Below are 13680 nucleotides of genomic sequence, written 5' to 3'. Positions count from 1 at the left end.
CTCGCCCGGAGTGGGCAACAACATGCTAACTCCCAATTTCCGTTCATTTAAATGTAATTATTGGGCAGGAAGTCTGATTCACCGGCCCTCTGGGGGAATGCTACTGCTGCGCTCCCTCTCTCTCTCTCTCTCTCTCTCTCTCTCTCTCTCTCTCTCTCCCCCCCCCCACCCCCCCCCCCCCCCCCCCCCCCCCCCCCCCCAAAAGCTGGGAGTGTGAACTAATGCAGGTCCTGACGAGCGGGAATCTGGCACCTTGGACTCTGAGGGGCGGGGCAAGGGGGTGAGTACCCTCGCTACATCCAGGGTGCTGAGGAGGGGTCCTTCAAGATAGGTGGGGGTCGGAGGGGCTTGTGCTGGGCTAGGCTGGAGGGGCTCAGGTCAGCATTTTTCCAGGATGGGGTCATAGAACATAAAACATAGAGTGCAGAAGGAGGCCATTCGGCCCATCAAGTCTGCACCGACCCACTTTTAAGCCCTCACTCCCACCCTAATCCCGTAACCCAATAACCCCTCCTAACCTGTTTTTGACACTAAGGACAATTTAGCATGGCCAATCCACCTAACCTGCATGTCTTTGGACTGTGGGAGGAAACCGGAGCACCCGGAGGAAACCCACGCAGACACTGGGAGAACGTACAGACTCCGCACAGACAGTGACCCAGCGGGGAATCGAACCTGGGACCCTGGTGCTGTGAAGCCACAGTGTTAACCACTTGTGCTGCCGTGCCTTCCTTCTGTAGCTTTGAAAATCATTAAGCTGTCAGCGTTTCAAGTTGTAGTTAAAAGTCTTCCATCTGTAGCCTTGAGACCCTTTGATGTCTCTACCACCATGTAAAGTTAAAAGATCTGTCAGCTGAAGGTAAAAGCGTTCCCATTGTTATGTTGGAAACCTTTTGAAGTGCTTTTTCACAGTCACTTTCATTCCCCTTTAACTTTCTCAAGCCTCTGGGCATGCAGAGAAGCGTAAACTATTTGAACTGCACTGTTTACATTCAATTTCACAGTCCATTAACTTTTACAAACCTCTTGATTGACACTTCCAGGCTGTTTCAAAGGGGCAGCGACTTTGTTTTTGTAGCTCTTCACGATCTAATAACTCTCAAGTGCTCCCTCTTTTGAATAGGTGTTCTTTCGAACCGCAGTTCTTTTTAAAGAGGTTGTCTCTTTCTTCTGAAGAGTTTCCTAGAAAGAGCAGGTGGAGGGATAGCCCTCAGGTCGATCACCTGACCTTTCGAGGAAGCTCATTCAGCCCATTGACCCTCCGAAACGCACTGTTCCTCGGCCCACTCCCCCACCCTCTCCATTCAACCCTGCACATCTTTGGACACTACGGGGCAATTGACCATGGCCAATCCACCTAACCTGCACATGTTTGGACTGTGGGAGGAAACCGGAGCACCCGGAGGAAACCCACGCACACACGGAATGTGCAAACTCCACACCCACGGCCGGAATTGATTCCCTGGCGCTGTGAGGCAACAGTGCTAGCCACTGTGCCACCTTGTGTGGGTTACTCGCATGACAGTGAATTTGCTTAGTAACAAAACCAGATTGGTACAATGAATAATTCACACCAGCGAGAGCCTTTTGAGATGTTCTGTGCCTGTGACAATCTGGATGCAAATTTGTGGACTGTTTTTTTTTTTTTTGCAATAGAATAACATTTGTCCAGTACGCAGTCTCCATCACCATACCCAAATGATGTTTGTTCTTTGTGCAGTTCTACACATTGGAAATTTGAATTAAAGGGAACTCTTCAAACATTGTCAATCCATTCTATTTGAATCAGCTGATTGTTTCACTGGAGTAGCAGAGTCAAAAGGACTGTGTGGGATTTCCCGCTCCAGGAAATTCCCACCCGAGGTCAGCGGACCTGTGGCGTGACGGTCAGATTTACCGTCCCAGCCGTGGCAGCTCCCACAGCGGACGGGACCTGAAGAGTTAGTCCAGTGGCTATTTTGTGGCACAGCAGAATCGGCGTTTGTTACAGGTTAAATCTGAACAAACACATTTAAACCTGGACAGTGACCTGCTCATTGATATTGCCCAGTGTTACATGACAGGATAAAGTTATTCATTGTTTTGATTATTCCCCTACCCCATTGCTAGACGATCTACAATTGAGAATGTAAAGGGATACGATCTGAAATGAAATGAAATGAAAATGGCTTATTGTCACGAGTAGGCTTCAAATGAAGTTACTGTGAAAAGCCCCTAGTCGCCACATTCCGGCGCCTGTCCGGGGAGGCTGTTACGGGAATCGAACCGTGCTGCTGGCCTGCTTGGTCTGCTTTCAAAGCCAGCGATTTAGCCCTGTGCTAAACGGAATAGAGTTCTCATACAAAGTTCTGAATTTTAAATGGTTCAAAGCCGATAATACTGGTTATATTTTATTTTTAAAACGGTTGAATAAAGCTGATGAACAGCAACCGCGCATGTATTGCCTTGCATGACATCTTTCAGTCCAAGCAGACATAGGAGTGCTTGGAATCTGGAATCCTGGTGCTGTGAAGCAACAGTGCTAACCACTGTGCTACCTTGCCGCCCCTAATAAACCTCTCATCATGTTTTACAAGAATCCAGAGTGTGGGCACCTCCTTTTGTCTTTTTGGCAATAAAAATATGAAGGGAGCATATTGCTGTTATTTTGTTATTTTTGTGTCTTTAATTCTCTCGGAGTATACACATTGGTGACCTGTTTGGGCAACTTTCCACTGCCTGGAGAGGTACATCTCTATCAACACGCAAAAAGCTCAACCATCCAGGACAAAGCAGACCGCTTGATTAACACCGTATCTACCATCTTAAACATTCACTCCCTCCACCGCCAACGAACAGTGACAGCCGTGTGTACCATCTACAAGGTGCACTGCCGGAACTCCGCAAGGCTCCTTAGGCAGCACCTTCCAAACCCACAGCCACTACCATCTAGGAGGACAAGAGCAGCAGATACCTGGGAACCCCACCACCTGGAGGTTCCCCTCCAAGTCATTCACCATCCTGACTTGGAAATGTATTGGCTGTTCCTTCACTGTCGCTGGGGCACCATCCTGGAACTCCCTCCCCAACAGCACAGTGGGTGTACCTACACCTATTGTACTTCAAGCAGGCAGCTTATCACCACCTTCCAAAGGGCAATTATAGAATTTACAGTGCAGAAGGAGGCCATTCGGCCCATCGAGTCTACACCGGCCCTTGAAAGAGCACCCTACTTAAACCCATGCCTCCACCCTACCCCCGTAACCCACCGAACCTTTTTGGACACTAAGGGGAAATTTAGCGTGGCCAATCCACCTAACCCTGCACATCTTTGGACTGTGGGAGGAAACTGGAGCACCCGGAGGAAACGCAGACACGGGGAGAAAGTGCAAACTCCACACAGACCTATGGCCCGAGGCTGGAATTGAACCCGGGACCCTGGTGCTGTGAGGCAGCAGTGCTAACCATTGTGCCACCATGCCGCCCGCCCATTAGGGATGGACAGTAAAGGCTGGCCTTATTATTGGCTCCCATGGTCCAAGAACAAATGTGCTTAAAAGCTATTTTCACAATTAAGACCTGAATGACCTCTTGATAAGTTAGTGCATGAGCAGGGTATCCTCTGAGATAACACATTCAAGTTCTTGACATGGAAAATGTCTCAGTTTTGACTTGCAGAGTTTGTAAATGCAGGCTATTGCTGTAGGTGATGTGTATCTGATTTTGCATTCTGACATGCATCATAAAGATGCCAGAAAGATTTCCTTTCTCGTGCCAGTAAAACATTGTCAGATCTGCTTTCAACTGGCAACAGCCTAACTTTAACAAAACTGACCTTACCGAAGAATACCAGACTCTAGATGCATCATTTAATCCACATACACATTTGTTCAACTTCCAGAGTACCCCTTCTGTGTTAGCTGCTTCTTTAGGGGGGACGGAGAAAAATGTATCTCTGAAGCTGATGTCCCTGCAAAAAGGCAGCTTTTATATCTATAGATTTACATTCCCATGCCTTTGTGGTTAATAGAGCCAAGAAGATCTTTAAAATAACCTTTCCTGCCGTAGGTGAATCTACCCTTAAATCCTAATTTCTTCAAGTCCCCTTGCCACAAGCCTGGCCTTTGCCTTATAAGTTCTATCCGGAAGGACCTTTTCCGTGCAAATCCATCTGTGGGATAGAGCTTTTTGTCCCCTATCTGGTACTTCCGTGTACACCCCAAATTCACTCCAACTATGCAATTCTTGCTGTTTGGCATCTATGATGACTTTTTCATCTAATTTATTGGAAGCCACCAAAATCTCACATGCATGTGGACTTCTACTCCTAGTAGCATTCGTCGTCTTACCCATGTTCCGAGACCTTGACAAACTATGTCCTCTATCCTGCCTGGTATCTCCTTCTGTACTGCTACTGCTTGATCTTTCCCTTCTGCTGTGCTGTGGATGTCTTTTCAATAGTTCTCGACCTTTTCCTGCAAACCTTTTCACTATCCGATGTACTATCTGAACTGGCACTGCGTTTCTGTGCCCTCCATTTTTGAACTTTGTGTTCCCAATTCATTGTCTTAACTCTCTCCCCTGAATGCTGTACATTCAACCAATGTTTATACTTTCCAGTGGCCTTCCCTGCTCTACTAATAACAGTTGCATCATTCCATTGACTAGACCCTTCAGGCAAGTATGTCACTTTTGTACCAACTTTTGGAAGTTGTCCTTTCGGAAAAATGGCCTGTTCTAATTCATCAGAAGTATTGTGTTCCTCTACAGAAACCCTGTCTGTATCAGTTAACTGGTGCTAATAATTCTGTAACACCTGCGTACCAGACCCTGGTTCCTCATCATGTCTGTCTGCTCTGTCTAAATTTGAAAATTTATAATCTGTACCCATTATCCTTGATGCATGTACCCTAATAGTCTGATTGCCATGTTGCAAAACAATTGTTTTGCCATCTATGCTTATGATCTTCTCTGGGCCTTTCCATTCATTACAATTGTCTCTCTTATAGTATACTATGTTTCCTTGCTGAAAAACGGTATTTGATGGCTGTACATTATGCCTTGAAGCTCTGTGAATTCTTTCAGAGACTTCTGCTTCCAAAAAAGCACTTCTACTGCTATGTAATGCATTTAAATGCTCAGCAAACACAGAGCTAATTGTAGTCCCTTCCCAAGCTGGAGGCTTGTCATCCAAATAGACAGAATTTTAGGGTTTCTACCAACAAGAATTTTAGGGTTTCTACCAACACCAATCGACTGCAATGAATTCCCTGCATGTACCGCCCATGCTAAGGCTGAATTTAACTTGCAATTTGGTCGATCTGCCAAAATTTTCCGGAGCATGTCATCTATTACAACATGGTTTCTTTCACACACACCAGTACTAAATGGGCTTTCCGCAGCCGTATTTATTACTGTGATATTCACGTATTCACACACATCCCTAAACTCATCATTAGCAAATTCTCCCCCATTGTCCGTAAGGAATTTTGCCGGTGGGCCCATTCTTGTCCCGATCCATTTTCCCACGATCTGATCCATAATTACTCTCTTTTCTTTACTTCGTACAATGGTGGATTGACTAAATCTGGTTGCTAAATCTACAAAATGCAAAATAAATATATTGTGAGCTTTATCCCAGATCTTAAGGTCCATGGCCACAATGTTGTTAAAATCCCTGGCCAAAGGTAGGGTTACTATCGGTCGTAATTGTCTTTGTCTGTAATTCCTACAAACCTCCCAGCGATCACTAACCTGTTCTATCAGTTTAGTATAGTCGTCATCCCTTACCCCTGCATCCTTTAATAAAATTTTCAGCCTCCGAGGAGATGGATGTGAAAATTGCCTATGCAGTTTTCTTAGAACAGTACAGCACAGAACAGGCCCTTCGGCCCTCGATGTTGTGCCGAGCAATGATCACTCTACTCAAACCCACGTATCCACCCTATACCCGCAACCCAACAATCCCCCCTTAACCTTACTTTTTTTTTTAGGACACTATGGGCAATTTAGCATGGCCAATCCACCTAACCCGCACATCTTTGGACTGTGGGAGGAAACCGGAGCACCCGGAGGAAACCCACGCACACACGGGGAGGATGTGCAGACTCCGCACAGACAGTGACCCAGCCGGGAACTGAACCTGGGACCCTGGAGCTGTGAAGCATTGACGCTAACCACCATGCTACCGTGCTGCCCCAGGTTTTAATACAAGAATATTTTTATCAGCTAAAGTCCCATTTCCAGCTGTCAATAACACATCCTTAACAACTGCACCTGAAGTATTATTTGTCAATAATGGCATATAATAGTGTCCCGACTGTGTAAATTGTAAGTCCACCGTCTTTCCAAAAACTGTTGCCTTAACCTGTTCCATATCCAGTTTCATGTGTGTTTTCTTCATCGACGGTCTGCTCAGAAGCAAAGGTATCTCACTTGATACAACATCCTTGCTAATGAAATGATTCACTCCAGCAATATTGCAAGGGAGCACCACTCTTTTCAGCGACTTCAGAGTATTATCATCCCCAAACCTGAAACTTGGGGAACTTTCAAATTCCTTCACCTTGTTACGATTTTCAGCATTCAAGGAGTCCAGATAACATTTTAACCAGTCAATCCCACACACAGTAGATGTGCAACCACTGTCCAGTACAGCACAGTTGAAGGATTCTGCAACCAACACCCTCATTACCGGCGTAAAACTGCTTGTTAATAGGACAATGCCTTCTTTCTGGTCACTATCTTTTTCCTCTTCCGTGTCATGTGTCGCTTCAAACACTCTATCATAACGAGTTGGACAGTTGAAAGCATAATGGTATTGAGAGTCACACCGAAAACATTGATTTATCATAGCCCAGTGCATTTCTGGGGTTCATTTTCCTATTTCCATTCTCCATGTCCCTCCTCTTGTTATAGGTTTTATCTGGTTTAGCCATACATATATATTTTTTTCTTCTCACTCACTCCTTGGTTGATGCAGAATTTTTTTCTCTTCTGGAAAATCTGTATCTTTCAAACCTTTACATTTACACTGCAACCATTCTCTGCTACCGCTGTTAGCTTCTGGCTGCTGTTGAGTAAAGACTCGGGTTCTGCTCCATTTTATAAATGACGTGGAGATGCCGGTGTTGGACTGGGGTGAGCAGAGTAAGAAGTCTTACAACACCAGGTTAAAGTCCAACAGGTTTGTTTCAAACACGAGCTTTCGGAGCACTGCTCGTTCCTCAGATTCACCTGAGGAAGGAGCAGCGCTCCAAAAGCTAGTGATTCGAAACACACCTGTTGGACTTTAACCTGGTGTTGTAAGACTACTTACTGTACCTTGTTATAAACACCTTTATTTTCCTTTAACACACTCTATGCAAAACTCTATCACCACATCACATGCCACAAGAGCCACCTGTGGTATGGACAGGGTGGATAGCAACAAGCTTTTTCCAAGAGTGGGGGTGTGAATTACAAGGGGTCACGATTTCAAGGTGAAAGGGGGAAAGTTTAAGGGAGATGTGCGTGGGAAGTTTTTTACGAAGAGGGCGGTGGGTACCTGGAACGCTTTGCCAGCGGAGGTGGTAGAGGCGGGCACGATAGCATCATTTAAGATGCATCTAGACAGATATATGAACGGGTGGGGAACAGAGGGAAGTAGATCTTTGGAAAATAGGCGACAGGTTTAGATAAAGGATCTGGATCGGCGCAGGCTGGGAGGGCCGAAGGACCTGTTCCTGTGCTGTAATTTTCTTTGTTCTTTGTGACCCCTTTACATATCAGTGTCAATTATTGGATACTTAGGACCCGGGTTCGAATCCCGGCCCTGGGTCACTGTTCGTGTGGAGTTTGCACATTCTCCCCGTGTCTGCGTGGGTTTCGCCCCCACAACCCAAAAGATGTGCAGGTTAGGTGAATTGGCCACACTAAATTGCCCCTTAATTGGAAAAAATAATTGGGTACTCTAAATTTATTTTTTAAAAAAATAAATTAAAAAAAATTATTGGATACTTAGCATCAATGAGACATCCAATTGGAATGTCTCTTAACCCATTCCTTAATATGAAAGGTGCTGCCTAAGGAGCCTTGGTGAGTTGCTGCAGTGCATCTTGTAGATGGTACACACGGCTGCTACTGTTCGTCAGTGGTAGAGGGAGTGAATGTTTGTGGAATAAGCATCAATCAAGCAGGGCTGCTTTGTCCTGGATGGTGTTGAGCTTGAGTGTTGTTGGAGCTGCACTCATCCAGGCAAGTGGGGAGTTTCCATCACACTCCTGACTTGTGCCTTGTAGATGGTGGACAGGCTTGGGGAGTCAGGAGGTGAGTTGCTCACCATAGCAACCAGGGCAGCCTTTGACCTGCCCTGGTAGCTACAGTATTAATATGACTAATCCTGTTCCGTTTCTGATCAATGGTAAACCCTCCAGGACATGGATCTCTATGTTAAAGCTTCCAGCAATGGGCAGGATAAACATTTTAAGCTTAAAGGGTAAAGGAGGAAAAATGATCAAACATGGCATGGTGCCACACTCCACAATCTGGGCCCAAATCCTTGGAAGATTTGTCTTGTTGCGACTCCTTTGATGAGATATCCCCTATACTGAATTGATAATTCTTTGTTTGTGGAGGATGCTCATTTTACCTGTCTGATCTTACTAAACTGTGTCTGCCTGTATGTCGGTCTTTTTACATCTACCACTGCCACTTTATTCAAATAATTGGAGTGCATATTTAGAATGAGGACCTGTGCAGATTTGCTGACTAAAGTTACATGGCTATAGAAATCTGGAAGGAACAATCAATGCTGCCTAACTTTCCACTGTTTGGATAACATTTACACTTATTTTGGAGAGTGTGCTATATCTAAAGAAATGACCATATTAAAGGTCAGTAACCTACCATTAATATCTATTCAACAGCAAGCTGTTCCCAATTGTGACACATGGCTGATTTGGCTTATCCGCGAAGCCTTGTGACTTGATCAGTTAGCCAGCTTGTTTTGGTGACGAGGAAAGACTGGAGACATGTGTCAGGAGGTTATTGTTCCCTGAAGCTGTATGGTTTATAATCTGTCAGCCCCTTCAGCCACAATTCCTAATCAGCATCGACCTTCGAATCCATCTGGTGTGCCAGCCACTAAGTATTCAAAGAAATATTAATGTTGATATATAAACATAAGGTCCTGGAATTTAGGCGCATTATACGCATGCGTCTTCTACGCTCATTCCAGCAGTGCACTGGAGCGACATCAGTCTGCCGGGATCTTATACACGTATGTGCTTTTTTCAGTTTTTTGTGTAACTATTAATGCTGTAGGTTATGTCGTAGGGTTAGTATTGGGCAGGTGGAACTGTTGAGGTACAGTGGCTTCAGCTTCCCCCACTAAAGTTTGATGTGCAGCGCACACAAATGGGATTGATTTTCAACAACAATAGAAAATACTGGACAATCTCAGCAGGTCTGACAGCATCTGGGGAGAGAGAAGGGAGCGAACGTTTCCGGTCTGGATGGCTCTCGGTCAAAGCTGGGATTTCCAACTGTTGACTTGTCATCCAGAAGGTATTTTCCCCTTGCTCGAAAGATATAACTGTGCAACTTCCATCCACAGGGAAGGTTCTGTTCAGCATCTTGACGGTGCTCCGTGTATTTACAGTGTGTTCCGTTTTGCGATTTGTGGTACTTGTTTAATGAAAGAATAAATGTGTTTGCAAGTTCAGCTTGTGTGATAACAAGTTGGGTTCTGATATTCTCATCAAACAAATAGGAGTGCCCCTGTGACTGATTTTACACAGAACTCAATTCCGGCAGCTTCACCCTTGACCTTTTTGATGTGAATAAGATGTGGGTCGTGACCTTCCGACCTCGTCGCGCCGGAGTCGGGATGCGATGAGGCAATTTAACGGCCTCGTTACGCCTCGCGAGATCTCATTCGATCCCGCAATGAGCGGGATCCAGATTTGCATATTCAAGTGTGCAGTCAGGCTTACTTAAATATGTTTGTGCTGGAGTGACCCAAGGCGCAGGATCTATCGCCAGCGCCACGGAGACCCCGAGTGAGCACCGTTAAACACTGGTCTCCACCAACATGGACCTGGCGTACCAGCAATTGGGGGGTTCTCCCAAGTCATCGGGAGCCCCTAGGTTGTCGGGTTCTGGGCAGTGTGGTACCCTGGTGCCACCTGGGTACCTTAGTGCCACCTGGGTGCCAGGCTGGCACTGCTAAGGTACCCAGGTGGCAGTGCCACGGTGCCCGGGTGACACTAGGGTACCACCCTGCCCAGAGCCCGACAGGGGCACAGCCAGGGTACCAGGGGCACAGCCAGGGTACCAGGCTGGCAGTGCCAAGATGCCACGGTGGCATCCTGCCCACGCTGGGGATCGGGTCCAGGGCTACCCTGCCCTTCTGAAATGGGGTGCAGGGGTCTCGAGGACCCCTCATTGGTAAGTTGGGACGTTGGGGAGGGGGGGGAGATCTGGAGGCTGGTGTTGGGGGGGGGGGGGGTTCAGATGGCGGCGCCATTTGATCTCTCCTGCAGTGGCGAGCCGAGCTTGTTGGTGCAGGAAATGGGACTCTGCGGCCTGGGAGGGCGCTCCTCACCAAGGCTCAGGAATGAAGCAGAGTCCCGTTTAATAGCGGGGTCATGCTCAGTGCTGCCCGTGCTGTTTTCAAATTGAACCCAGCTACATGACAATAAAACGGAGCTGGATTCTCATTGAGCGGTGTATGAATGTAGCTTCTGTTTAACACACTGGTGAGCAGTGACTGGTTAAAATTGATGTCTCTTGGAACGACTCAGCATGTTTTTCCCTCTTTGTTGCAGTTGTTGGACGAATCTTGGAGGTCACGGATCTTCCTGAGGGAATCACTCGCACTGAGGCAGACAAACTTTTCAGTCAACTTTCAATGTCTGGTGCCAAAATCCAGTGGCTTAAAGACTCTCAGCAACGCAGCAGTGGCTCTGGGGACTGTAACAGAGCAACAGAGAACTCAAAGAATGCCAGTGACCTAGCTGCACTTTATACTATTGTTGCCGTGTTCCCATCAACTACGGCAGCTCAAAATGCAACGATCAGACTGAATAATTCAACAAACAGGTTTAAGCTTCGAACAGCCAAGAGGAGCTATGATCTTCGCATTCTAGAAAGAGCCAGTTCCCAGTAGCCAATGGATATTCGAAAAGCCCCTTTTTCTTCTCTCATTTGAATGACTGTATTGGCTTTGTTTTAAGTCAACATTGTTCCTGTAGTGTATTGTTTTGTCCAGATATCACTTTAGACATAATTAAGGAAAGTTAGTGATCAGTTGGAAAAAAAAGTTTGTTTTTCTCCCTCCCCCCCCCCCCCCCCCCCCCCCCCAACTCCCCTTTTACACAGCCACACACCCCATGTGTATTTTTTCTGTTATAATTGTGCAAAAGTATTAGAAGCTTATTTAAGTGACTCAAAACAGTTGACTGTGCTTGGTCACGACAAATTTTATTTAACCTGTTTTTTTGATTTTAAATACAAAAGTTTGTCTGCCAGTCCAGACTCTCAATATCTTCTTTGTTTAAGTTGGCTTTTATTTGCAAGATGATGCTGGTTCAGCCCTTCAAGCACAGAATGATGTGACGTTTTGGAACCTATCAAAGGAATAGCTTCAGGAAGTCGGGCCAAGTTTCAGCCCCCCCCCCCCCCCCCCCCCAATGGTGGGATGAAGGGAGGGAGCAATGAACAAAGGACAAGAGGGTGTGAGCGGGTATCGCAGACTGGAGAGGGTTGCTGACATAGGGTAGAGCGATGATGTGGAGATGCCGGCGTTGGACTGGGGTGAGCACAGTAAGAAGTCCAACAGGTTTAGTTGGTATCACCAGCTTTCGGAGCTCTGCTCCTGCCTCAGGTGAGTCGCGCATGGCTGTGAAAGAATTTGAAAGATGAAATTAAGACGTTAAAGAACAAGATGCCAAAGTAGATGAACGAGGACAAAGATGATCGGTGGAATTTGGCGTGGCTTAAGATATGATTTAGAGGGTGAAGAATGGGAAGTAAGCAAGGTGAGTATAAACTGCAGTATAAAGGTGACCAAATTGTAGCTTGGAATTTCAGCACTGGGGTAGTTGGAGCGTTAGTTGGCAATATTGTGCAGTCCTGTGAGGGGGATAGGATGTGGGATTTGAAACTTAAAACACTGGTTTGAGCTGAATGTCAACATTTTGCAAGCCCAGCTGAGTGGAGTGAGAAGCAAGGGAGTGGAATAAATATGAGGGATGTCAACCATTAGAATTAGAATTAGAACAGTACAGCACAGAACAGGCCCTTCGGCCCTCGATGTTGTGCCGAGCAATGATCACCCTACTCAAGCCCACGTATACCTATCCCAGTAACCCAACAACCCCCATTAACCTTATTTTTTAGGACACTAAGGGCAATTTAGCCTGGCCAATCCACCTAACCCGCACATCTTTGGACTGTGGGAGGAAACCGGAGCACCCGGAGGAAACCCACGCAGACACGAGGAGGACGTGCAGACTCCGCACAGACAGTGACCCAGCCGGGAATCGAACCTGGGACCCTGGAGCTGTGAAGCATTTATGCTAACCACCATGCTACCGTGCTGCCCATTGTTTCAATCGATGGCTAATCTACTTAATCTGATTTATCAGTGACAGATTGAAGTGGTTGTGGGGTTAAAAGAAGGGGTGAAGAGCTGGGGCTCGTAGCAGCATAAGAACTAGGAGCAGGAGTCGGCCATCTGGCCCCTTGAGCCTGCTCCGCCATTCAATGAGATCATGGCTGATCTTTTTTGGACTCAGCTCCACTTTCCCGCCTGAACACCATAACCCTTAATCCCTTTATTCTTCAAAAAACACAAACTGATGCCCCTTCCTGCAGCTAAAGTGACTGAGGAGAAACTTCTCGATGAGGAAGGAATCAAGAATACATCTTTGATTTGCAGAGGTGGGGACGGAGCAGCAGAAAGAGGAACTATCATTGATAGTTATATTTGGACAAATAGGAATGGAACTGCGCAAGGGTTAACTCTTGCAACTGAACAGTAGAGCAGGAACGAACTCACTGGAGGAGGTGGTTCCACAATTTCTCAATGATGGAGGAGCCCAGCACATCAGTGCAAAAGAATTCGCAACAATCTTCAGCCAGAAGTGCTGAGTGGATGATCCATCTCGGTCTCCTCCAGAGGTCCCCAGCATCACAGATGTCAGTCTTCAGCCAATACGATCCACTCTACATGATATCAAGAAACGGCTGAAGGCACTGGATATTGCAAAGGCTCTGGGCCCTGACAATATCCCAGCAATAGTACTGAAGACTTGTGCTCCAGAACTTGCCACGCCCCTAGCCAAGCTGTTCCAGTGCAGCTACAACACTGGCATCTACCTGGCAATGTGGGAAATTGCCCAGGTGTGTCCTGTACACAAGAAACAGGACAAATCCAACCCAGCAAATTACCCCCCTATCAGTCTACCCTCTATCATCAGCAAAGTGATGGAAGGAGTCATCAACAGGGCTATCAAGTAGCACTTACTCAGCAATAACCGGCTCACGGACCCTCAGTTTGGGTTCAGCCAGGGTCACTCAGCTTCTGACCTCATTACAGACTTGGTTCAAACATGGACAAGAGCTGAATGCCAGAGATGAGGTGAGAGTGACTGCCATTGACATCAAGGCAGCATTTGACCGAGTGTGGCATCAAGGAGCCCGAGCTAAACTGGAGCC

At 46.5% G+C, this 13680-nt stretch overlaps 1 protein-coding gene across 1 annotated transcript in view; it reads left to right on the top strand.

Moving 5' to 3' along the window:
* Positions 1-11505, top strand: part of LOC119958094 (R3H domain-containing protein 2) — a 148581-nt gene extending 137076 nt beyond the window's left edge. The window contains exon 24 of the mRNA XM_038786323.1: positions 10788-11505. Coding sequence (XP_038642251.1) covers positions 10788-11128 — 341 coding nt within the window. The 3' untranslated portion in view covers positions 11129-11505. The remainder of the gene's footprint in view (positions 1-10787) is intronic.
* Positions 11506-13680: the final 2175 nt, after the last annotated feature.

This window comes from Scyliorhinus canicula, chromosome 28, assembly GCF_902713615.1.
Source record: "Scyliorhinus canicula chromosome 28, sScyCan1.1, whole genome shotgun sequence".
Taxonomy (NCBI): domain Eukaryota; kingdom Metazoa; phylum Chordata; class Chondrichthyes; order Carcharhiniformes; family Scyliorhinidae; genus Scyliorhinus; species Scyliorhinus canicula.
This window is presented reverse-complemented; position numbering and strand designations above follow the sequence as displayed.